Source organism: Rutilus rutilus, assembly GCF_951802725.1.
Source record: "Rutilus rutilus genome assembly, chromosome: 5".
In the NCBI taxonomy this organism is placed as follows: domain Eukaryota; kingdom Metazoa; phylum Chordata; class Actinopteri; order Cypriniformes; family Leuciscidae; genus Rutilus; species Rutilus rutilus.
The window spans coordinates 47899694-47924198 of NC_140213.1; the positions used below are offsets into that span (position 1 = coordinate 47899694).

The following is a 24505-nucleotide window of genomic DNA, read 5'->3' on the forward strand; positions in this document are numbered from 1 at the left end:
GTTGCTATGTGTTTGGGTCGTTGCCAGCGTGTTTCTAGGGTATTCTGTGTGGTTTCTATGGCAAAAACTGATGCATCTCTTGATGGAAATTAATGTTAAGATGTTATTTCCATGAAGAGGTGCATCAGTTTTTGGTCAAGATCTTGTATTGTCAATGCAAGAGTCCAGCACTCTGTAAAGTCTCCTCCAGCACATCCCAAAGACTTTCAATGAATTTAAGGTGTGGACTCAAAGGAGCCAATCATGTGTGAAAATGATTCTTCATGGGTGTTTAAGAAATGAAAAGCTACACACTCCATCAATTAGGGTTAGAAGAACTGTTGCCAAACATATAGAAACACAATAATCACTGCAATAATCATCCAATCATTGACTCTTAAACATTTGAATATTTAAATCAAAACTGCGACTTTGTTTGGCCAGGCAGTATAAGCTTACATATTGCGGCATATTACTGTAAAGAGCAGACAGAACATGCGAGTTTGACATTTGCATTCTTGCACGTGAACAAATGCATAGCTTCCTTCTAAATGAAAACCAGATGAATTCGCATTGAAAGATGCCGTGTCTGATCCCACCTCGTGATTCACGTTTGACATGTTTGTTTTCATCTGTCTGCAAATGTTTGTGAGGCTTTTGCAAACAACAGTACAATTACAATTTCACGCACAGCGACGACAGATAATGCTTGTGGATTTTTTAACCTGATGGTGATTCCAGTAACCAGAAGAAGATGGTAATACACACAGAGTGTGTGTTGTGCGTTTTAGATCCGTTTGAGGTCAATGATCTGAGACTCGATAAAGTATCGTCTGTTCATTGGTTTCCCACACACACACACACACACTGACCTGCGCCGACACGCACGCCTGTCAGACCAGGTCACACAAGACTTCCTTACATGACTCATTTCATTCGGATGTGTTTTTCTTTATTATTTTTTAGCGCATGAGTTTGTTCCTGTCAGCGGCACCACACCCGCCCGACCCATGTGAAGCCAACAGCATCAAATAAACAATATTCAGGAATAATCATACCATATGAAAAACATCATTCACTGACGTTACTGTCTTTCAACTTCCCAAACTCTCCGTCCGAGTCACATATTCCACTGTTTTTGTGTACATATTTTTCATCCATGTTCACAAAGCAGAAGATTTCCCATCCGTTCCTGTTTCTCGGCTGCGTTGGTCTGAGGGTTCGGCTCTGTTAAAAACACCTCACATCCGTGCAAAACGCCCTCAGTGGTTTTCCGGAGCCCAAGAGGGATCGCTGAGGAAGAGAAGAGTTGAAGGCACTATACATCACAGAGGAAAAGGCCGTTTAGTGCCACGGTTTTCCCTATGGTCCTGTAGAGCGCTGGGGCGACTGGCCTTCGGAAAGCTCGGGACAATAATGCTCTGTATCCCGCCTGGAGAACCGCCAGTTCGGATGGGTCAGCTACATTATACTTAATAATATATTGGGATTTTGTATAGTATGCCAAGATGGAAAAGCATGCAACAGGGAGGATAAGAGATGTTCATGAAAATTCAGTAACACTTTACAATAAGGTTTCATTTGTTAACATGAACTAACTATGAGCAATATATCTTTACAGCATTTATTCACCGTTGTTAAAGGATTAGTTCACCCCAAAATGAAAATTTCCTAATAATTTACTCACCCCAAGATATCCATGTCTTTCTTTCCTCAGTGGGAGAGAAATTATGTTTTTTGAGGAAAACATTTCTGGATTTTTCTTCTAACAGTGGACTTCATTGGTTGCCATCGTTTTTAAGTCCAAATCAATGCAGTTTCAAAAGTCTTGGAAGTGTTTAAACGGGCTGTACGCGATTCCTCAAGAAGAGGTTGTTATCTAGCGAAACGATAGGTCATTTAAAAAAAATATATATAATTTATAGACTTTTTACCTTCAATAGTTCGGATTGAGCTGATCAACAAACGGACAGGGAACTACGTCATCACGCTGAAAGGTCACGCCGGCGCCGGCAATACTATTTGAACTACTATTCATATTCATCAGAATGTTATTCATATACTATTCATATTCATATTCACTGAATACTATTACTATATATATAATAGCAAACAATACTATTTGAACTATCCTCCTACGTACGGTCGCATTGTAAACAGTGGGGCGGTACTTCTGCCGGCGCGACCTTTCAACGTGATGACGTAGTTCCCTGTCCGTCTGTTGATCAGCTCAATCCGAAAATTTTGAAAATGACCTATCGTTTCGCTAGATAACAACCTCTTCTTCAGCTGTGATCGCGTACAGCTCGTTTAAAACACTTCCAAGACTTTTGAAACTGCATTGGTTTGGACTTAAAAACGATGGTAACCAATGAAGTCCATTGTTAGAAGAAAAATCCAGAAATGTTTTCCTCAAAAAACATAATTTCTCTCCCACTGAGGAAAGAAAGACATGGATATCTTGGATGGCATTGGGGTGAGTAAATTATTAGGAAATTTTCATTTTGGGGTGAACTAATCCTTTAATGTTATTTAATAACAATACAGTTTCCATTAATCAGTTGAAACATTAATGTCCATTGTCCATTAATGTTCATAAATGAAACCTTATTGTAAAGTGTTACCGAAATATCTCTCTCTTTTTTGAGTTTCACATCATGGAATATAAATGAAAATATAAATCTAAGGCTATATACATGTGCATATATATATATATATATATATGCATAACCACAAATCTGTACTGATATTCAAGCCTGCAAACTCTGGGATTCTCCATATTGCTTCTAGTGAAACTTTGCACTAAAAAAGTGGTTAAATATACAGTTTTGACAACAAAGTTGAGCCTGAGGGGAAGTACAGATACTCATCTTAAAGAAATTAATTACCTCCCTTGTTAATCTAGATATAATTAAGTTTCTGAAGAATGAATTTCACTGCAGTTTTGCCATGGAGACGCTACGGCACCAGAGCCAAATCTAGAACTGGTCAGGGATGATGGGATATCCTTCTGATACATTCCCACCGCCCGTCCCACGCTTGTCTGGGAATACATCATCCATACAGCTATGACTCAGAGATTAGCATTAACGCGAGGTGGCTGCTAACGAAACCTGTCAGGAACGCATTTCACCCCAAAATCTGAAGAAAACCTTTACTTTATTGAAGAGTTTTCAATGGTGTTGTCCATGTCACTGAAGTCTCTCTTTATGTATTCATATTTCGCTTCCGGGAAAACAGATCAAAAATATCCTAAACTGCACAGATTTGTCCAATCAGATGCTCTTGATTCAGAATGTCCCTCCGCCTGATATCATACCTGAAGTTTATTGGCTTTTATTTATTTGTTTAAAAATAAAGTCACAAGCTCTTTCAATTGGAAATACACACAAAAAAAAAATTGCTGGGTTGTTTTAACCGAACTTTGGGTCAAATATGGACAAACCCAGCCGTTGGGTTACATTTTTACATTACATTTTTAACCCAACATTTGGGTTTGTCCACATTTGACCCAAAATTGGGTTAAAACAACTTAGCATTTTAGAGTGTTCAAAAGTTTAGAAAGAAACTAGTTTTTGAAAGAAGTCTCTTATGCTCATCAAGGCTGCATTTATTTTTATCAGAAAATACAGTAAAAACTCTGAAATATTATTACAATTTAATCTAACTGTTTTCTATTGTAATATATTATAAAATGTAATTTATTCCTGTGATCAAAGCTGAATTTTCAGCATCATTACTCCAGTCTTCAGTGTCACGTGATCCTTCAGAAATCACTCTAATATGATGATTTGATGCTCAAGAAACATTTATGATTATTATCAGTGTTGAAAACTGTTGTGCTGCTTCATATTTCAGTGGTAAATCTTAGAAATCTTTTTGAAATCTAATGTTACATTATAAAAGTCTTTACTGTCTCTTTTGATCAATGTAATACACCTTAAATAATAAAAAGTATACATTTAAAATATATAATCATAGTGATCCTAAACTTTCGAATAGCAGTGTATATAAACAAATTTTTTTTATTTGCAATTAATTATTTTTCATTCTGACATTATTTTCATAACAATTACTCTATTCTGTAATGCAAAATACTATATATACAAAACATATTATTTAAATGGTAAAGTATTCATACATTGGGATAGTATTTGTTGTACTTCCAACAAAAATCCGCAGTCATTTTTACTGTAATAAAGTAAAAAAAAAAATTTTTACAATAATGAGATTCACCATTGAGTATAATAAGAATTTCTCAATCTATATGCATTACAGTAGTGAGATTGTAGAGGGGAAATGTATTCAGTAAGTAAATAAATGTAATTAATTGACAATGCATCTTGCGATTTAGCTTTATTTTCTTACGGTCTTAATGTCTTTTATTTTGTGGTGACATTTGATTCCCCTGAACACCAGCGCTGTGTTTCGTGTTTAACGGTGGTTGTTTGCACGGTGCACTAGAGGCCATTGAGTCTTTTGAAGCGAATATGACTGGAATCTGAATCCAGTCGGGCGTAATTCACCCCAGGATCTACTTCCCATCATCCTTCGGAAATGTACTTAGAGTCGGCGCTCTCTCGCTTCTGTGAAATTAGCCGCGGTCTCGTTGAGCTCTGCTACATTGTGACATTACTGCAAAACACTTTTGTGTTGCTCTCTATTAAAGCATGTTGTTTCGTTTTGATTTTATTATTTGTGTCAGCTACGTTCTGCTGGTGGAAAGGTTGATGCCCGGGGACACGAGCAAGTGAAAATGCTGGAATGATCTTTCATTAAAGGCTGCCAGTGGAAGAGGAAATCTGAGATGGAAAGAGACGTGAGAATGTATGGCGTCCACATAAACACACCAAACTGCGTCTGATTCACATTTCTTGTACTTCAGAAACACATGTATCGGTATTTTGAGTGCCCTAGTTGAATTGATTTTTATAATCAAACTGTTTTCAAACGATTTGCTGCTGGGGAAACGAGTTACGTAACCAAATTCAGCTGCGAGTTTCACCTTTACACCTTTCTCCAGAAAATCATCCTCACCTAGCCTATTTCTTTTTTGGCCAGAACTCAAAGCGGACGTGGAAGTCGATTCTGGAAGTGACTTTTAATTTGTCGGGCCTTCGGTCGCTGCGTTAGGGGAAGGCTTGATTAAAAAGAGGAGCACCATATTGTTTGCAGATGGAGGCGCTTCAGGAGGAGTTGTAATTGAATTTCTGCATAGAGATGACAGGCCAAACTCAGCACCTGTCTGGCACCCTCGACCGGAGTGGAGAACACGTTCCCAAATCCCGCTTTGGAATTCTTCTGAATGGAATTTTGACAATCACTCATGTTGTTATTATGATGCCACAGGCAGATATTCATCTTGTTTTAAGCAAAAACTCACTTGATTTTTATGCATTTTTTCCAGAAAAGCACAGTTATTCAGCACTTTATCATATTAGAATATTTATTAGCCACTTAGTAGGAGAGTGGGTAAAGTGTGTTTTTTATGTTTTGTGTTACGGTTAGGGTGTGCTTGCAGGAAACATGAGAGAGGGTTTGGTACGAATGATGAGTGAGATGTACTCTGTGTGTGTGTGTGTGTGTGTTTGCAATGAATATGTTGTGAAATGAGATTGTATATGTGTTATAATGATGCACCTTACTAGAGTGGCTCTATAATCTCATTGTATTTAAATGCAATGACAATAAAGGCATTCATTCATTCATTCATTCATTCATATCTTATTCCACAAATAAATGTATCTTGATTTAGGAATGCTTATATATTTGTGGAGTTGACATTCCGAAATTCCGCTTTGGAACTCTTTTGAAACATTTTCTGCGAATGGAATGGAATGGAATTCTGACAGTCACTCACGTTGCGTGACCTCATCAGCTGTAATGCGGCTCTAATAGGCATTTGAAAGGAATCGCCTCCAAAATTATTTTCTTACTTATTCTTGGTTTCCAGTACAAATATAATTCTTAAATCCTGATTCATTGACATTGGCTTGGGAAGCAAAATGACTTGTCTTGTTTACTGCAGAAATAATGTCAAAATGAAGTGAGTTTATGCTTAAAACAAGATCTGCCAGTGGGGTCCGAAAAACTCCGATTGTTATTATGATGCCACAGGCAGATATTTATCTTGTTTTAAGCAAAAACTCACTTGATTTTTATGCACTTTTTATTTATTTTTTAAGAAAAGACTTCATATCTTATTCCACAAATAAATGTATCTTGATTTAGGAATGCTTATATATTTGTGGAGTTGACATTCCGAAATTCCGCTTTGGAACTCTTCTGAAACATTTTCTGCGAATGGAATGGAATGGAATTCTGACAATCACTCACGTTGCATGACCTCATCAGCTGTAATGCGGCTCTAATGGGCATTTGAAAGGAATCGCCTCCAAAATTATTTTCTTACTTATTCTTGTTTTCCAGTACAAATATAATTCTTAAATCAAGATGCATTGGCATTGACTTGGGAAGCAAAAATGACTTGTCTTGTTTACTGAAGAAAAAATAGGCCATCAAAATGAAGTGAGTTTATGCTTAAAACAAGATTTTCCAGTGGGGTCCGAAAAACTTGATTGTTATCAGGCAAATATTTAGCAAAAACTCACTTTATGTTGAAGCATTTGTTTTTTGTTTTCTTTTCAGAAAAGTCTTGCCATCTTATGCCACAAATAAATGTATCTTTATTTAATACCGTTTGTACTGAAAAACAAGCCAAAAATTCAGAATGAGAAAACCATTTTTTTGCAGTGATGGTTAGTTTGAGTTTTGCCTGTGAAATCCTGGCTCTGTGTAATTAGGTCAGTCGTTTAGTGCATTAATGAGGGTTAATTGCGCGGCGTCTGATCTGTGCTCCCGCCACACATGAGCCGGGTTTCCGTATACCTCCTCCAGTGTAAATGTCCATTCTTACGCTTCTTTTCCTGTTTAAACGCGGCACCGGTGATCCGTGGGGAATGCTTAGCGTGTGATGTGTTTTTAATAAAACACACTCGACGCGTCCAGCCAAATTCCCCTCTAAAAGTAGCATCTAAAACAACAAATCTCCAGTAACCTCCTCCAGTGTTATTAGCATATTGTGTTGTGATGCGACGTGTTTTCACAGACGTGTTGTGTTCGTGTGGAAAAACATGGCGCGGCTAAAATTAGCCGAAGAGAAGGCTGGAGTGAATAAACAAGCCGATCCATTAGCGTGGACGGGTTATTGGCTTATTTCGCCTGTTCTGAGGGCAGCCCATTAAAAGTGGTAATGTGTGCCCGCAGCTCTGCCCGAGGGACCCGGAGGAGGCCAGGGAGAGGAAGATTTCACATGCATCAGGCGCCTGAATTAAATAGACCAATGTTCCCTAAAAAGACTGAAGTACATCTCTTTCTGATGTGCGTCTCGGGCTAAAAAAATTCATTGATCTTGGAATGTCCCTTGGCAATTATAAAATATTAAATCCAAGTCACACTTTTTGGCTCAGCTTAATTCCTCCTCTCTCTCTCGTCTTCTCCATCTCTCGCTCGCTCTCCCGCTGTTCATTGCTTCCTCCATTTGATCAGTTTAAAAAAGTTTGCAATGTTTTCTAATGGAAAGAATCCCAGTAGTGCCGGCGCAGTTCGGATCCCGATTAATACGTACTTGCGTGTGTTTTTTTTTTAATCAGCTTCGGCAGCAGATGTCACAAAAGGTTTTGTTTGAGATGCTAAACATTACTGTCGTGAGGTCTGCGTCTTCACACGTCCTCTGAGACATCGGAGCCGTCTGTGGCTAATTGGCCAAATAATTAAATTTAACCGTGATCTTAATAAATATATTCAGCCTGCTGTTTGACGGGCCGCACAGTTCATTAGAGCCGGTGTGTGTTTGTGATTCGGGTAATTAAGATTTCGAATCGATCACTGAATGCATAATACAGGAGTCAGTAATCCGTGCGCAGGGATTCCCGCTTTTCCTCGTATCCGCGTGCTAAGAGACGTTTACCTCACGGCCTGATGAGGGATTTTATTTAGAGAGACTAATTAACTCTCACATTTCCCAATGTTTTCTTTTTCCTCGCTGCCTTTTCTTTTGGCTAAACAATACGTCATTTTGACTCAAGCAATGTGACTTTTACTAAATGAACTTGGGTTGTGCATTCAAAGGTTTTGTAAATACATTTATAGTGTGATTAATATGCATGTGAACATGTTAAATGTGTTCGGCTTGTCTACAAATGAATGGATTCAAATAAGCATGTCAGATTGCTTGTTTTTGTTTCTCTGTGTGTGTGTGTGTGTGTGTGTGTGTGTGTGTGTGTGTGTGTGTGTGTGTGTGTGTCTGAACACACTGACTGAAGACTGACTGCAGATGGTAATTATAAAGCACGCTACACCATCAAACCAACATTCAAACGCTCTTATTTTCCGCACCAGCCCAAATCACAGTCGCTCGCGCCCAAGTTCTCTTTTCTACATCTGTCATATTGCTGTGTGAAGAACCCAGACATGTATTTTTTAACAATCCATAAATTATGTATTCTGAGCCGTAATGAACACAGTTGAGTGATGCTCTCTGTGATCTCGCTCTGAAGAGGATCTGATATTTCCCTCACTATCAGACTGTTCATTACGTGTTCAGGGCACTGTGTGTGTGTGTGTGTGTGTGTGTGTGTGTGTGTGTGAATGCATGTAAAAGTGCACAGATATTTTGCATGATACTGTTAAGAAGATAATTATTTTAATGTAATGGCCAGTATTATAATCTACACTATTGTGTCTAGTTAAACTCACTATAATCTAAAAACATTAGTCTTATGTGCTACAAGTGTTTTAAATCTGTAGTGTTGCCACTTAAAGCAGGAATAACACTGGTTTTCAAACAGGTTTCCAGGCCACTCCCACTGCGTGCTATTGGTCAGTCAGGAAGATAGCCCCGCCTCCAAACCATGTTGTGTTGCTGTGATGCTCAAACAAGCATTTTTACAAATTATTTATAGTGTTCTTGGCATTTAAACTGTAATAGGAAAGACACCACTTTTAAAACACAATCTAAAAATTAGTGTTTTGGCTAATTGATAACATAATGCATTTCAGTAATAAGTTATAGATTGTGCAAAATGCAAATAATCAATCATGCGCTCTTAAATAGCGCTTAAAATGCTTTTGTTTCCAGGCATAGTGCTCTTAAATGTTTAAATCTTTGCATTCATTTATGCTGTGCCTTTAAGTCAGTGTTGCCATATGGCGATAACCAAAAACAATTAAATATCTAGTGCATAAATAAACTATTTGGGAACAGTATCATGCACTCCCAGTCCACATGTCATCACACATATGCTCATAATTACGTGGCATTGATTGTGTTTGAACACACCTACATGATTGACAGGTCTCTTATGGGTGGTCTGGCACAAAAAGCTTGTGTTACTCTGTGTATCCGAACCGATTTATTGCTTTTCTCTCTGGGCACAAAATCATGCTTTATTCCTGCACTTTGTGTTTTATTGCAGCAAAATAATCTGAGGTTTTATTATCTGTCTAAACTCTCATTATAAGCACATATTCGTGCATTAGCTCTTTCTCAGTGTGTGTGTTTGTGTTGTGAAGCTGTTTGGATATTAGACGACGCTTTAGGTGTTTTCCCACAATGCCGCTGGGCTTCCCCCGCCCAAAGTCCCGCCTCAGGTACAGGAAGACTTCAGCACTTCCTCCTGCAAACTTGTGCAATTATCACTGCAAGTGTAGATTTAAAGCGAGTCAATATGTAGATAAGGTTTGCACATACATACAAAGGAAGCGGGGTTTGGTGTGTAAAGCGATGCAGGTACGAGGCGTCCCCGCCGGCCTTCTGTGATCTAACTGATGAAACCGGCGTAGTTTTCAGCTTTTGCTCAACACATCTACTAATATATGAGCGTTTTGAATCATGGCTTTGCAACTTTTATATTGTAAAAGAAACCATATTAAGATACTGAGATGTCGCATCACACCAGGACTTCATCACTTTGTTTTCCACATGCACTGCCACAGAAAGATGACTTTGATATTTTAGTTGCGTAGATATATACCACCGGTCAAAAGTTTGGAATAATTCACTTTTTTTATATATTTTTTTGAAAGAAGTCTCTTCTGCTCACCAAGGCTGCATTTATTTGATCAAAAATACAGTAAAAACTGTGGAATATTATTACAATTTAATCTAACTGTTTTCTATGTGAATATAGAGTAAAGTGTAATTTATTCCTGTGATCAAAGCTGAATTTTCAGCATCATTACTCCAGTCTTCAGTGTCACATGATCCTTCAGAAATCATTCTAACATGATGACATTTCTTATTATTGTCAATGTTAAAAACAGTTGTGATTCTTCATATTTTTGTGGAAACTTTGATGAATAGAAAGTTCAAAAGCATTTATTTGAAATAGACTCTTTTGTAACATTATATATGTCACTTTTGATCAATTTAATGCATCTTTGCTGAAAATAAAAAGTAGTTTCTTTTTTTTAAATCTTATTTACTTGCCCCAAACTTTTGAATGGTAGTGCATCACAGTTTCCACAAAAGAAAATATGAAGCAACACAACAGTTTTCAACACTGATAATAATCATAAATGTTTCTTGAGCATCAAATCCTCATATTAGAGTGATTTCTGAAGGATCATGTGACACTGAAGACTGGAGTAATGATGCTGAAAACTCAGCTTTGATCACAGGAATAAATTACACTTTACACTATATTCACATAGAAAACAGTTATTTTAAAATTGTAATAATATTTCACAATTTTACAATATTTTTTATCAAATAAATGCAGCCTTGGTGAACATGAAAAACTATACCTAATGTGTTTAAAATAGTTTATTTTGTGATTGTGACTAAACGGGGTTAATTTCCATTCAGTCATCCTGCTAAATGAATAAATGCATTTGATTCTTGTTCTCTGTGAAATGCTCAGTCTGCAGCAAAAGGATTTACACTTTAAGCGTTGCGTTACACAGTTTGACCTGCATTTTATCGTGACGCTTCGCTCGATAGAGTTCAATGCATTGGGGAACATTAAAGCGATTCATATGAAACGGCCTCACGAGTCTTTGTTCTTTTCTGGGACACAATCATATTAAACATGACTTTTACTGCATCAACAAAAGTTTGAGAAGTTGACGACCTACAGAATCTGTCCCAGAAGGCACACAAACGTGGGACTCTTCTACACCTCGTGGAGGGCAAACGGTTTGACTCTTCTGAAGCGTTTTAAAATGAGCATGTGCTCTCCGTGGTGTGTGTGCATACGTTATTCATTTGGAGTGAGATGTTTTGACTCTTCGCCGAGCTTTAGCAGACACATTTGACTGCGTCTGTGTGGATCACTGTCTTGATGTGCTCGCCACATCAGCGCTAAAAGAAAGTTTTGATTCTCCGGGTCCCCCGCATTCACGTTCAAAAATAGCTCTCGCGTGCAGCGCTTTCCCATAACGACCCTATTAGAGATTGTTTTCCTTCTGTCAGGTCACCCTTGTTGGAGGTTCTTAGGTTAAGATGTTTTTCTGCCAAGTGTTGTAGTTCAGTTTCACAAAGACATCAAAAAGTGTTTGGAAGTGGCGTTTGGGAACCTCCTGCAACGCATCGCCCTTTTAACTCGCCACAAAGGCGTTCGTTCGTTGTTATCTTTAGCTCCTCCTTCAATTTGGCAGGCGCAGATTAAACTTTAAAATGACTCCCCACCACGGCGTTTAAAATGTGAGGACGGCAAAACCAACAAGGCCTCATTAGCGGGATCATCTGAGGACCAGCGTTTAGACTTGATACTCATTACGCCGACTTCCCGTTCGAACTCTAATTGGGTTCGTTTTATATGTGAAACGCTTTCAATTTTTAATGTGCCACTTTTTTAAAGTTCCACAACTGCCAAAGATGCTCGTTGAAATGAAGTCTTCTTTTAATGGGCTGTGAGTTTTTGTGCGTTGAGTCAGAGGAGATCAGGGTCAACGCGGATGGCGGTGGAAAATGCTGTGATTGGCTCGCGTGTGTTTGGGTCGTGTTCCCCTGTTTATCTTCACGCAACTCTGTCGGCTGAGCGGTTCTGCTCAAAAGAGTTTGTTTCTAGACAACTGCTCTGTTTATAGGAATAAATAGTCGGCGTGCATCACATTACAGCCGGTTCTGAGAGAAACTTTCTGATCTCCCCCCCGAACGAACTTCCAGTTAATTATAGTTCCTGCTCAATTTCACTGTGTTCCCCTCAAAACTTGTGTTTGCTAGAAAAATAATGACTGCTAATTAGCCCTTTTGTTCAGCGTCTTGCTATAGTTTGTTGCTCTCAGGCTCTGAAAACCGAAGGAACAGGGAAGTTTCCTAGCAAGGAAAGTTTGTTTGCCAGGGAAGTTTCCGGGCGTTTAGCTCGATGACCCCTTCGGAGATGTGCTTCGGGAAACGCTTTCATCCCGAGCCGTAACCTGTGGACGCTCCGACTCAAGGCGATCGCAATTGCAGCTTTGTCTACTAATTAGAAAATTCCTGACCTCCAGCGAGATGTTTTAATTATGTGTTGTGTCAACGAGTTTGCAGATTTAATCCACACTCTTGAGTGCATGCAGACACGAACCGGCACATCTCTCTCTCTCTCTCTCTCTCTCTCTCTCTCTCTCTCTCTCTCTCTCTCTCTCTCCTGTCCATCGCACATGACCTCGTGGCCGTTCTTCATCGCCATGTTTGTTTTCACATGCTTAAGTAGCCAAACAAGATGCCGTTTATGTGGGTGTGAAGCGAGACGGTGCGACAGGGCTTCTCGGTGTCTGTGAGTCAGTAGAGGAAGGTAGGAAAGGGTTAAGGAGCGAGTGAGAGGCGATGCTGAGAGCGGCTGCTGAAGAACATAGCCGTGTTCGTGCGAAGGCAAGTCATTTCCCGAAACACTGCAGACACTGCGCCTCGGGCGCTCTGAAACCTTTGGAGACCAAAATGGCTTGCAGGAGTTAGAAGTAATAAGGTGTTTTTTTTTTTTCGCCTTCTTTCTCCTTGACTGAAATTGTGCAGTTGCTATGCATCGCCATGGCCGTGTTTTTCCTTGTGTTTTATGTCAGGCATTAAAATGCTCACCAACCCGCCATTTTTGAGATTTGTTGCTCTTTAGTTGGGCAGTGGATTGCAGTTGTTTGTTTTGAATGTAATTCTGCCATTTTTCATCAAGATCAGACGAGCTCGACTCTCTCTTTCCCTGTGTTTCTCTTTTCCAGTATTAACACTACATATAAACCTAACACAGCAGCAAATATCAGGCGGCTTGCTCTATGATATTACAGCTTTTTTTGTTATTGTTTAACAAAATGCATATTCGGCCTGTTTTGGACCATGAGAGTAATACTGTGGCTCTCTGACTTTAGTACTATAGTATTACCTGGGCTTATTTTATGCAATTTTTCCCTCCTCTAATTCATTTTAAATGGTCCTGAAGTATGATTTTTTTTTTTAAGTATTAATATATAATCTCTCAATTAATACGAGGTCATAAAAGCTGCGTTAATTATTCATTTATTGGTTACACTTTATTTTAAGGTGTCTTTGTATTTAATGTGTAACAATGACACTGTAAAATAAAGTGTTACCCATTTGTTTTATTTTTGTATTTAATAAAAACACACTTTTTCACACACACACACACACACACACACACACACACACACACACACACACACACACACACACACACACACACACACATATAATAATATATATATATATGTGTGTGTATTTTTTTTCTTCTATCATCAGATATTTTACCATGGTATCACCACAGTACTATTTTCCAAGCAAGTGAAGGACCCCAATTAGCATTTTCATCGTTTTCCGCATTCACTATTTAATGAGCCTCACCAGAGACCAAAACAATAAAATGCATTTACTTAAAGTATTTTAAAAAACAGTATTTATCAGAGTACCATGGTATTACCTGGGTGGAATTTGTGCTATTTTAATTAGTTTTCCTTCCATTAATTTATTTGTCACCTTTCAAAATAAACTAAGTATAAATTTAAGTATAAATATATAATCTCTAAGTTTAAGGGGCTCTATGTAGAATTGAGAAACCCTTGTTATTAGCGACACCGGTGGCCGTTCAGTGAACTGCAGCATTAGAGACTGAACGTGATTCAAGACCCTGATATACTCGCGCTGAAGTTCTTTTTGCTCTTTGCTTAGAAGTAAAAAATACATTGTAAATATCTTTGCAGTGATGTTAACGAACATCTCGACACCGTTCACGCTGCTGAGAGACGGTTAGATGAATATGTGCTGCTTTTTCCTCTCAATAACACAATAAACAACAAAAATGAGAAAGCAGCAATTCAGAAAGCATCTGATCATAGAGATGTGGATGTCTACAGCAGATCTGAGATTCACCGTCGACAGATGAGCTCATTAAAATTACATAAGATTCCAGCGACAAATAATTTTTCTGTCCACACTAGACGCAACGTGAGATGTGTCAATCAATCAAAACCCACAGCCAATCAGAACAGTGTGTGGGTGGAGTCAGCCAATCAGAACAGCGTGTGGGCGGAGTCTCACGGCACCAGAGTGTAATCTTGTCGATACTCGCAAGAAAATGGATAAGTCGCTACATAATCAAATTCACAAATATTACACCATTTAAACATTATTAAAAATACATAGGCTACTGAGTTACTAAAACAATCTTTGTCAAACAATACACTTGTTTGTTCACAGTTTGAACGTTCTTGTTTCCATTGGTTTATTTTCCAGATCTGAGGTGAATTATCCATTGTTGCTTTTACAGCTACAAAGCTGGAGCACGAAATGATATTCAGAGTCACATTACACACTTTTAGCATTAAATAAAGCACATAAACAGCACCTGAGATTATCATCGCCACACTTTGTGTTTGTTGTTCCAGCGCGACGTCCCAGAAAAATAGAAACCGTTTCTAAAATAGAATCGTCGCGGCTGGTTAGGACAAACACTCTGATTAACATGGAAAAGAACCTTTTGTAGTTATTAGGTGTTATGATAGTTTGATTGTAAAGTATATTTGAGACCATAGACTATAGATCCGGCGATGTGAGACTATAGTTTGAATTAATCCCTTTTCTTTTCATTACAGTACAGAATGTCTGTATTATCCTGAACATTGTATAAGCATTCGTATCGTGTGTCATTGAACAGAAGCACGTAAATGTCACTTCTTTTTGATTTTCCCAGCAAAAACGTCCCGAGTCGTTCACATAAACATCAGACTACAGGGTTGGACAACCTAGGACGTCGGGGAAGGTCTTGTTTTTACATTTCAACACAAACTTGGCAATAAAAAAGCCATTAATACATGAAAATTCTTACATAAAGCCCCTTTAATGTGAGATCATAAAAGCTGCATGCTTAACAATTCTATTTATTTTAATAATAATTATATTTGTATTTAATAAAAAATGGTGCTAAACACACACACACACACACACACACACACACACACATATACCACACCATAGCACTATTTTCTAGGCAATTGAAGGACCCCAATTAGAATTTTCATAGTTTACCGCATTCACTATTGTATGAGTTTCACCAAAGCAAACTGAATATTATTAAGGTGTGTGTTTGAACAGCTCGCTCAAGCTTCTCTGACCCTTTGATTAGCAGAAAGCCGAAAAACAAAGCCGTCTTCATCCTTTTCTCCTGCCTTTGTTACTCTTGGCTGCCGTGGCGCGGTTCAAAGCGAGGGCTCCACGTATAATCCGCGCAATATACATCTGTGAATTATTATTGTAATTCTTTATACGTTTATTGGAGCTGAATAAACTCCACATCAAATACATCACTCGGGCGATGTCGAAAACGCCTCGGGCTAATCACTCAACATCTGCTAACTCTTTCAAAATGTCCTCATCGGCCTTTTCTCCTGGCAAAGGAGGAGGAGAGGAAAAGTGAGGGAGTTTCTGGTCTTAATTAATGGCCGTTGCCGGTGTGTGTATCGAGACGGTTCGGGCCCCGCGGCAAGGCTGGTGGGTCGCTCTAACGCTACATGGAGGTAGACATGTGGGAAAGCTTTGGCTCTTGGCTCGGCCTCAGTCGCTCTCTCTCTCTCTCACACACACACTCCTGATGACAGTGAGAACGGGAGAGTGCTGAAGTCCTAATGGAAAAGCACAAGTCGTCCTGTCTGAAGTCATTCTTAAGCCCTGAATGATGGTGAACAGTGCTTGTGTTTGTCTGGTTCATCCCACTTACCAAAGTTCCTACCTAGGTCACTTTTCACCCCAAAATGAGACATATTTTGCATAAAAAAAGAATAATTTTCACTAGGGGTGCAACAATATATCGTGTCACAATATATCGTAATACAAAAATGCAACAATATGTATTGTGGATAATTCACCCAAAATAAATATTACTGTGTGATAAAAAATACTAGTTTTCAGAGTTTTAGTGTCAGTACTATATTAAACTGCTATATATAATGTTGAATATAATGTATAATAATGCAATAGGGGAATATTTGTGGGTCCTGATAATGTTGAATATCTTGTTACCAGTAAAAAGTGGCCCACATTATTTTAAATATATCTAGTCAGTGAAAGAGTGCAAACATATTCATCTACAATAATTCAGTATTTTCATCTTCAGAATCATGAATATTGTTATTCTGGTGTCTCTATTGTCCTGTGCTTTGGGTTTCAGCACCAAGTCCGAGACTATTCATTTACACACACAATGAAACACCAAATTTAGCATTTTAATCAACAGGACATTTTTTATTAACCTTTTATCATATGTTTTGGAGTATCGCAATAATATTGTATCATTGTACGTATCACGTATTGAATTGTGACATGAGGGTATCGCTACACCCCTAATTTTAATTTTCACACATGAATTGGCATCTTGACCCAAAAATTGATGCACCTCTTGATGGAAGTAACATCACAACATAAGAGGTCTTGTATATATATGACGCTTCCATCTGCGTTTCTCTATCGCTTCATATTTAGCTGCCTTCTCTTGGTGTGTTTGCTGAGATAGCAGTATTGGTAGTGTGTGTGTGTGTGTGTGTTTGGCAAAGTGGACCATTAACCTGTAGCCCTGAGGTGAAACCGCAGCCAAGTCCAATATTGGCTCCAGCATCAAGGGCTCCTGCTTCCCGCCACTCAAAAACACTCAGAAAGACGCTGATCAGCAGAAACTCAAAGATGGACTCGATGCAAATTCAACCTTCAGCCTTCAGAGAGTTTGAGACGGCATGGGCGCAAAACATACATTATTAACCTACAGTAGATGTAGCGTGGGAGCTAATCTGGGCCCTGTTTGGTCTGTGAGTGGTTCACAAATAAAAGTACCAAGCTGTCATCGGCTGGGTTTGTTCTCGGGTCTAGAATCGATATTCTCTGTAAACTGTAGGGGAAAATGGAAACATAAATGGTTCACAATCAGAACTGAGAACTGAGACTGCCGAATGTTTGTCGTTCGATGTTCAACAGGAGGTCAGAAGGTCAAGAGTTCACAGACAGCAGACAGATGATCACAACAGACAAAACCATAAACTCTCTCCAGAGATTTTGAGCTTTTAATTGACTTGATTAAATGTTTTTGGATTATTATAAGATGTCATATGAGTTCCTTTCAATATTTAAATATATATATAATATATATATTATAAGATTTCACGGAGGCTCTCAACAGATTAATATCAAATCATTAATCTCTCCATTAATCTATTCATCCATCCATCCATCCATCTATTCTTCCACCCTTCCATCCATCCATCCATCCATCATCCATCCAACTATTTATTCATCCATTCATCCATCTTATTTATTTTGTTTTATTATTTATGAGATATAAGTTGTTATAAGATGCCATTTGTGTCTCTCAACAGAATTAATTTAATCTACATTTAATTAAACCTAATAATGTTTTACATTTTATTTTATTCATCAGATTTAGGGAGGCCATTTATTTGTTTAGAAACTAATCCTCGAGATGTATTCGAGTTATAAGACATCATATTTGAGTCTTTATAATTATATTTGATACATTTTTATTAAATGTTATCTTATGAATCATGGATTTAAAAAAAAAAATTTTTTTTATAAATGGACACATTTGGTTTTTAATAAGATTTTAATGCCATACTGCGAAACTGAATGTCAAAAAAAATCATTTGGTTTTTGAATTTTTATAATGTAGCCAGATCTTGATTCCAACATTAGATCATTATGAGCCAAAGTCACATTCAGACTGAAGCGCAGCTGAACCAGTTTCATGACTCTGATCACACACATATTGTCTAAATGAGGTCTGATTCACTCATTGCTGGTGACTGTCACCTCACATGTCCCTGTGCTCTGATGGTGTGAAGACACGCATGTGTGTGTGTGTGTGTGTGTGTGTGTGTGTGTGTGTGTGTGTGTGTGTGTGTGTGTGTGTGTGTGTGTGTTGGTGCCGCTGGCAGATTGTCATCATCAGTGTGTTGTTGAGAAGGCTGGCAGGAACGTCTTCGGGCTCGTCTCTCTCTCTCTGCTGCAAACACGTGCGTTCAGTCAGAAATCGTCTGAAAAGATGTATGGAGGTATCCGTGTGCTAGCTGTCGGATGGATATGTCATATGACATTACGCCCGCGAGGAGCTCGGCGCTGATAAAATGACAGATGCTGTTTTGTGCCTCACGGATTTTGCCTTCCCACAATCTTTTCTTCTCCGCTTCCTTCAGCTCCACATTGACCTTTGCCAAATTCACCACTGATTCGACAATCCAGAAAAGTTAATTATCAGAAAATTCAGAGTGTTTCGCTCCCTGGAGAAAGACTCTGAATCAGCTGAGTGTGTGTGTTTGTGTTTATGTACTGGTTAACGTGGGGTTACGAGATGCACGGATCTCCATGGAAACAGACATCAACGGGGCTGTGTTTGGGTTATTGGCGTTGGCTGTGGGATTCGTACAGTGGGAGGAAAGATGTGGAGAACTGACCTTTCTGTCTGCGTTTGGATCACTTACTCTGCCTCGGTGTGACCCTGCAGGCGCTGGAGCCAATCTGTGATCCTGAGGCCAAACGCACAGAGACGGAAGCGCATCGTGTAGAAAACACTCCTACTGCAAACTTTCAGGAGGGAAAACTGCATTTCAGTGACTGTAAATAATCGATACCAGTTCAATGACTAAATGATCGTGTAGAAAACACTCATACTGCAAACTTACATGAGGGAAAACTGCATTTCAATGACTGTAAATAATCGATACCAGTTCAATGACTAAATGATCGTGTAGAAAACACTCATACTGCAAACTTACATGAGGGAAAACTGCATTTCAGTGACTGTAAATAATCGATACCAGTTCAATGACTAAATGATCGTGTAGAAAACACTCATACTGCAAACTTTCAGGAGGGAAACCTGCATTTCAATGACTGTAAATAATCGAGACAAGTTCCAAGTGAAACGATTAATCGCGATTAATCGCATCCAAAATAAAAGTTTGTGTTTACATAATATACAGTATGTGTGTGTACTGTGTATAATTATTTAGAATATATAAATACACACACATGCATGTATATATTTAAGAAATTTTTGCTTAAATATACTGTATATACAGTATAAATATATATATGTGTGTGTAAATAATCGAGACAAGTTCAATGATTAAATAATCGTGTAGAAAACATATATAATATATATATAATTTTTATTGTATATAAATATAAATATTTTATATATAAATAACACATTTTTCTTAAATATATACATGCATGTGTGTGTATTTATATATTCTAAATAATTATGCACATTTATTTTGGATGCGATTAATCGCGATTAATCGTTTCACAGCCCTAGTTCAATGACTAAATAATCGTGTAGAAAACACTCGTACTGCACACTTTCAGGAGGGAAAACTACCTTTCAATGCACACGCCAATCCTATAAATAAGCGTTCTGTATGTGTGTGTCTTAATGTTCAATAATATTATCAACTTGATTGAACTGACAAAAGTTGAACTGAATAATGGCACTATTATCTTCTGTAGAGCCGCTTTACAGCTGAAAGTGAATTTGTTTCATTATTGATGACCTTTGCAACTCTTGACATTCAGTTATTGAACTGAATTGAGCTGAAAAATTATGTTATTGTCTTCTGTAGAGTTGCTTTACAGCTGAATTGAGATTGCTAATGAACTTTGCAACATCCACACTGTTATTGAACTGAATTGAATCAACACTGAACTGACTTGAGTTAAATTAATTTGTTTCATAATTCACTGTTGATTCAATTCAGTTCAATAGCAGTGTTGATGTTACAGTTCATCAATTATGAAACAAATATGAATCAGCTATTAAAGCAGCTCTACTGAAGACAATAGTGCCATTACTCAGAACAAGTGTGTTCAGTGTTGATTCAGTTTAGTTCAATAATAGTGCAGTTTATCAAATTATGAGGCGAGTTTAATTCAGCCATAAGCAGCTCTATAGATGACAGTTGTGTTGTTATACAGCTCAATTCAGTTCAATAACTGTGTCACTGTTTGCAGAGTTCATCAGTTATGAATTTAATTTGATACTCCTGTAAAGCAGCTCTACAGAAGGCAATAGCGTCAGCGACTCGAGTTGAATCAATTTGCGAACTGCAACGTCGACACTATCAAAGTGAATTGAATCAACATTGAACTGACTCGAGTTGAATAAATTTGTTTCATAACTAATGAACTTTGGAACATTCACACTGTTATTCAACTGAATTGAGCTTTACAGCTGAAAATTGAATCCGTTTCATAATTGATGAATTAAATTGACAGTTACTGAACTGAATCAGCAGCTGAATAATCTTCTGTAGAGCTGCTTTATAGTTGAAAATGTATGTTTCACGTCGCATGTTTTTCTTCCTTTGTCTCTTCCTCGAACTGTTTTTCTTTCTCTCAAACACATGTGAATATTCAGCACACAAACACAAACGCCAGAAGCCCGTCGGCGTGTCCAGGTAGATGGATGCGTTTGATTGGTCCAGGCTATGATTGGCATTAATTGCCATGGCAGAAGGCATGCCTGCCTTTCACATGAGGTCAACTCTGATTGGCCTGATGAGTCCAGATCTTGCTTCTGGAGGTCTTGAGGCCTGAGGGCGTCCCGAGCGCTGCCTGTCCTAAATTCACCCCACCTCAGCACGCTCCACCCGTCAGATCCGCTGACGGCTCGCTGGAGACGAGACACAAGCGGCCACCATGCGTTCGCTGGCGTTTGCAGGATTCCTGTTCCCGTCAGATGGTTTCCATTAAGGGCTCCGTGTGATTTGTGTTTACCGAAAGCAATCAGTCTAATTGTGCGACGTCTGCTGGAGAGAAAGACTTCGTTTCCGGTCTTCGAATTTTTTCTGTTCTTCATGAAAGATGGAGGTCTGACTCAGCTGTGTATAGATCCGTGTGTTTATTTGACTTCTCCTTCAGTTTATGCTTGAAAGCAGCAGATGAACAGGAAGTCTTGTGAGAATGGGCGAAGAATAAACCCGTTTTGAGTATCTCAGTGTAGTCCACTGGTATTCAAGTTTGAGAAAAGACATTTTTTGATCATAATAACATCAGAAATGCTGAATTGACTTCATTACAATCGACTGTAAATAGAAGAGTGTCAGTGATCATGTGACTCTTTCTTGTGTGAATCTCAACATGCTCTTTGGATCTGAAATCATTTTTATTTATTTCATAATGTGATTTTACCCACCACTTTCAATTCTTTTATTTCAATAAAAGGTTCGTTTTTTGGGGATTTTTTGGAATTAAAGAACAAAAAGATAAACAGTGCAGATTTATTTTTATCATATTTACCAGAGGTGCGAATAATTCTGACCACAACTTATATATAAAAACGTGAATCTGTGAAGATGGTGACGGCGTGGATATCACGTGTTTAGTCTATAGATGCGCGTTTGAATATATGTGACCCTGGATCACAAAACCAGTCACATGTCGCACGGGCTTATCTGTGGCAATAGCCAACAATACATTGTATGGGTCAAAATTATCAATTTTTCTTTTATGCCAAAAATCATTAGGATATTAAGTAAAGATCATGTTCCATGAGGATATTTTGTACATTTCCTATCGTAAATATATAAAACATGTATTTTTGTGAGTGAATGCAGCACAATCGCCAACATTAATGAACAAATTTAAAGGAGATTTTCTCAATGTTTCGATTTTTTTGCACCCTCAGATTCCAGATTTTCAATAGTTGTATCTCTGCCAAATATTGTCATATCCTAACAAACCTAACTTCAATGGAAAGCTTAGTTATTCAGCTTTCATATGATGTATACATCTCAATTAAAAAAAATTGACCCATGTGACTGGTTTTGTGGTCCAGGGTCATATATATATGTCTTTCTATACAAATTGACATTACCAAATCACTTGATTTGCATAATACCGAATTTTTTGTCGTTTCTGCGGATCCATGCAAACTGGAATCATTTTGATAAAGTTTTAACTACAACCACAATCCCTATACTTGACTGCGATGTGACTAACGTGCTAAAAGTTAGCAATGCTAAAACGATATATCGTCCAGCCCTATTCAAGCGCAGTGTCAAACGTTACTGGAATCTGTCGTGAGTTGAGTCTTCCAATCCGTATCGTTTAATATGAGATCTGTGTTTTGTCCTCCTCAGGTGTCGGGGAGTTCGGCGGGTTCTCCGGCCGGATCGTCGGCCTCCTCCGGCTCGTCGCGACAGTATTCCCGACAGAGAATAACACGTGTCAATCTCAGGGACTTCATCTTCTACATGGAGCAGGAGCGAGAGACCAGCAGATCTCTCCTTCTGTATCGAGCTCTCCTGAAGTAGTGTACACTAACTGAACTCTGCACACTACCGAGGGATCACCCGACCAACACTTCCTTCAGCCCTGCGACGTGCCTTCAGCCCCATCAGTGTGTGTGACCTCGTGATCTCAGCGTTGCTTTTCAGACAAAAAGAGGTTTGGGAAAAAAAGAGAAACGACTAAGATGTACTTCACGTTTCCTGTTTTCTCCTCAACTTTATTAGGTAAATTGTATTTATGATAGTGAATTTTAAGGCTTGTGTCAATGGCTTTGAGCTGAGGAGCGTTTGTTTGTTGTTTGTTTGTTTGTTTGTTTGTTTGTTTGGTTGGTTTTTGTGTATGAATGCATCTGACACTGCAAATATCATCACTTTCTTTATCAGTATTTTTATTTTGTTTTCCAGAAATAAATATATTCTAAAAACCAAAAGTTTAGGCGAAACACAAAAGAAAATAAATTTTTTCTCAAATATCCCCTATTAGCAGTTTTTAACAAGTTGTTAAAGACAACATTAAAAATGGAAGCTCGTCTTTTCTTCCCTATTGTGAGGAACAAATGTGGGCGGGGCTTGATTTTTACGTGGGAAATTGATTGGATGGTTGTGGTTTGCTATTGGTGGATCTGATGTGAGTGACAGGTTGCCCCGCCCACATCATCATCAGAGAAGAGAAGAGATGTCGCTAATTTTGATTCAAGAATGCACATGATTTTAAAACAATGATGTGCACGGATAAGTAATTTATAATAAATACTACATTATTCCATAATAAAATAAGAATCGTCAATTTTGATTTCATATTGACTTTACTTCTTTAGCTTCACTACATTTCGTTTGGTTATGCTTAAAGCATCGTAATGTATTTCAAGCATTTTTGCACATTTTTGAGTGTAAAACAAGAGGTAAATCCTGATGAAGTGGAAGTGTTTTTGCAGTGCCGATGTCATTCTGCTGTATATTCAACACGGAGCGCTTACAGTGAACGATCTTTGAGACGAAACGCCTTGAAGTGATCCATGTACTTTTCTGGAAAAGAAACTGTGTTCTCTAAACCTTATGCAGACTTTCCCAAACATCATCATCATCATCCTCAGTGTACAACCACATGGAAAACAATTATTTACTTAGTATTTTTGTCTTGTTTTCCATTCAAACATCTAAAAAATCTCAAATCAAGATACATTTACTTGAAGGAAAATGATTATTTTTTTTGTCTGAAAACAACACTAATATCTTCTCAAAATGAAGTGAGTTTATGCCTAAAACAAGACCTGATATCTGCCAGTGGTGTCAGAGAAATAATCATTTTTCAGACCTTATTGGCAGATATTTCAAGACAAACTCATTTCATTTTGATACATTTTTCAGTAAACAAAACTTAATATCTTAAGTCATTTTGCTTCTCCATTAAATGTCTCCTGATTTAAAGGGATACTCCACTTTTTTTGGAAATAGGCTCATTTTACAACTCCCCCAGAGTTAAACAGTTGAGTTTTACCGTTTTCGAATCCATTCAGCCGATCTCCGGGTCTGGAGGTACCACTTTTAGCATAGCTTAGCATAGATCATTGAATCGGACAAGACCATTAGCATCTCTCTCAAAAAAATGACCAAAGAGTTTCGATATTTTTCCTATTTAAAACTTGACTCTTCTGTAGTTACATCGTGTACTAAGACCGACGGAAAATGAAAAGTTGCGATTTTCTAGGCTGATATGGCTAGGAACTATACTCTCATTCCAGCGTAATAA

At 38.1% G+C, this 24505-nt stretch overlaps 1 protein-coding gene across 2 annotated transcripts in view; it reads left to right on the top strand.

Moving 5' to 3' along the window:
- LOC311290721 (transcription initiation factor TFIID subunit 4) overlaps positions 1-24268 on the top strand; it is a 96911-nt gene extending 72643 nt beyond the window's left edge. For both annotated transcript variants that reach the window (XM_084409391.1, XM_084409392.1), the window contains one exon: positions 22606-24268. In XM_084409391.1, the coding sequence (XP_084265517.1) occupies positions 22606-22779 (174 nt within the window). In that variant the 3' untranslated portion in view covers positions 22780-24268. The remainder of the gene's footprint in view (positions 1-22605) is intronic.
- Positions 24269-24505: the final 237 nt, after the last annotated feature.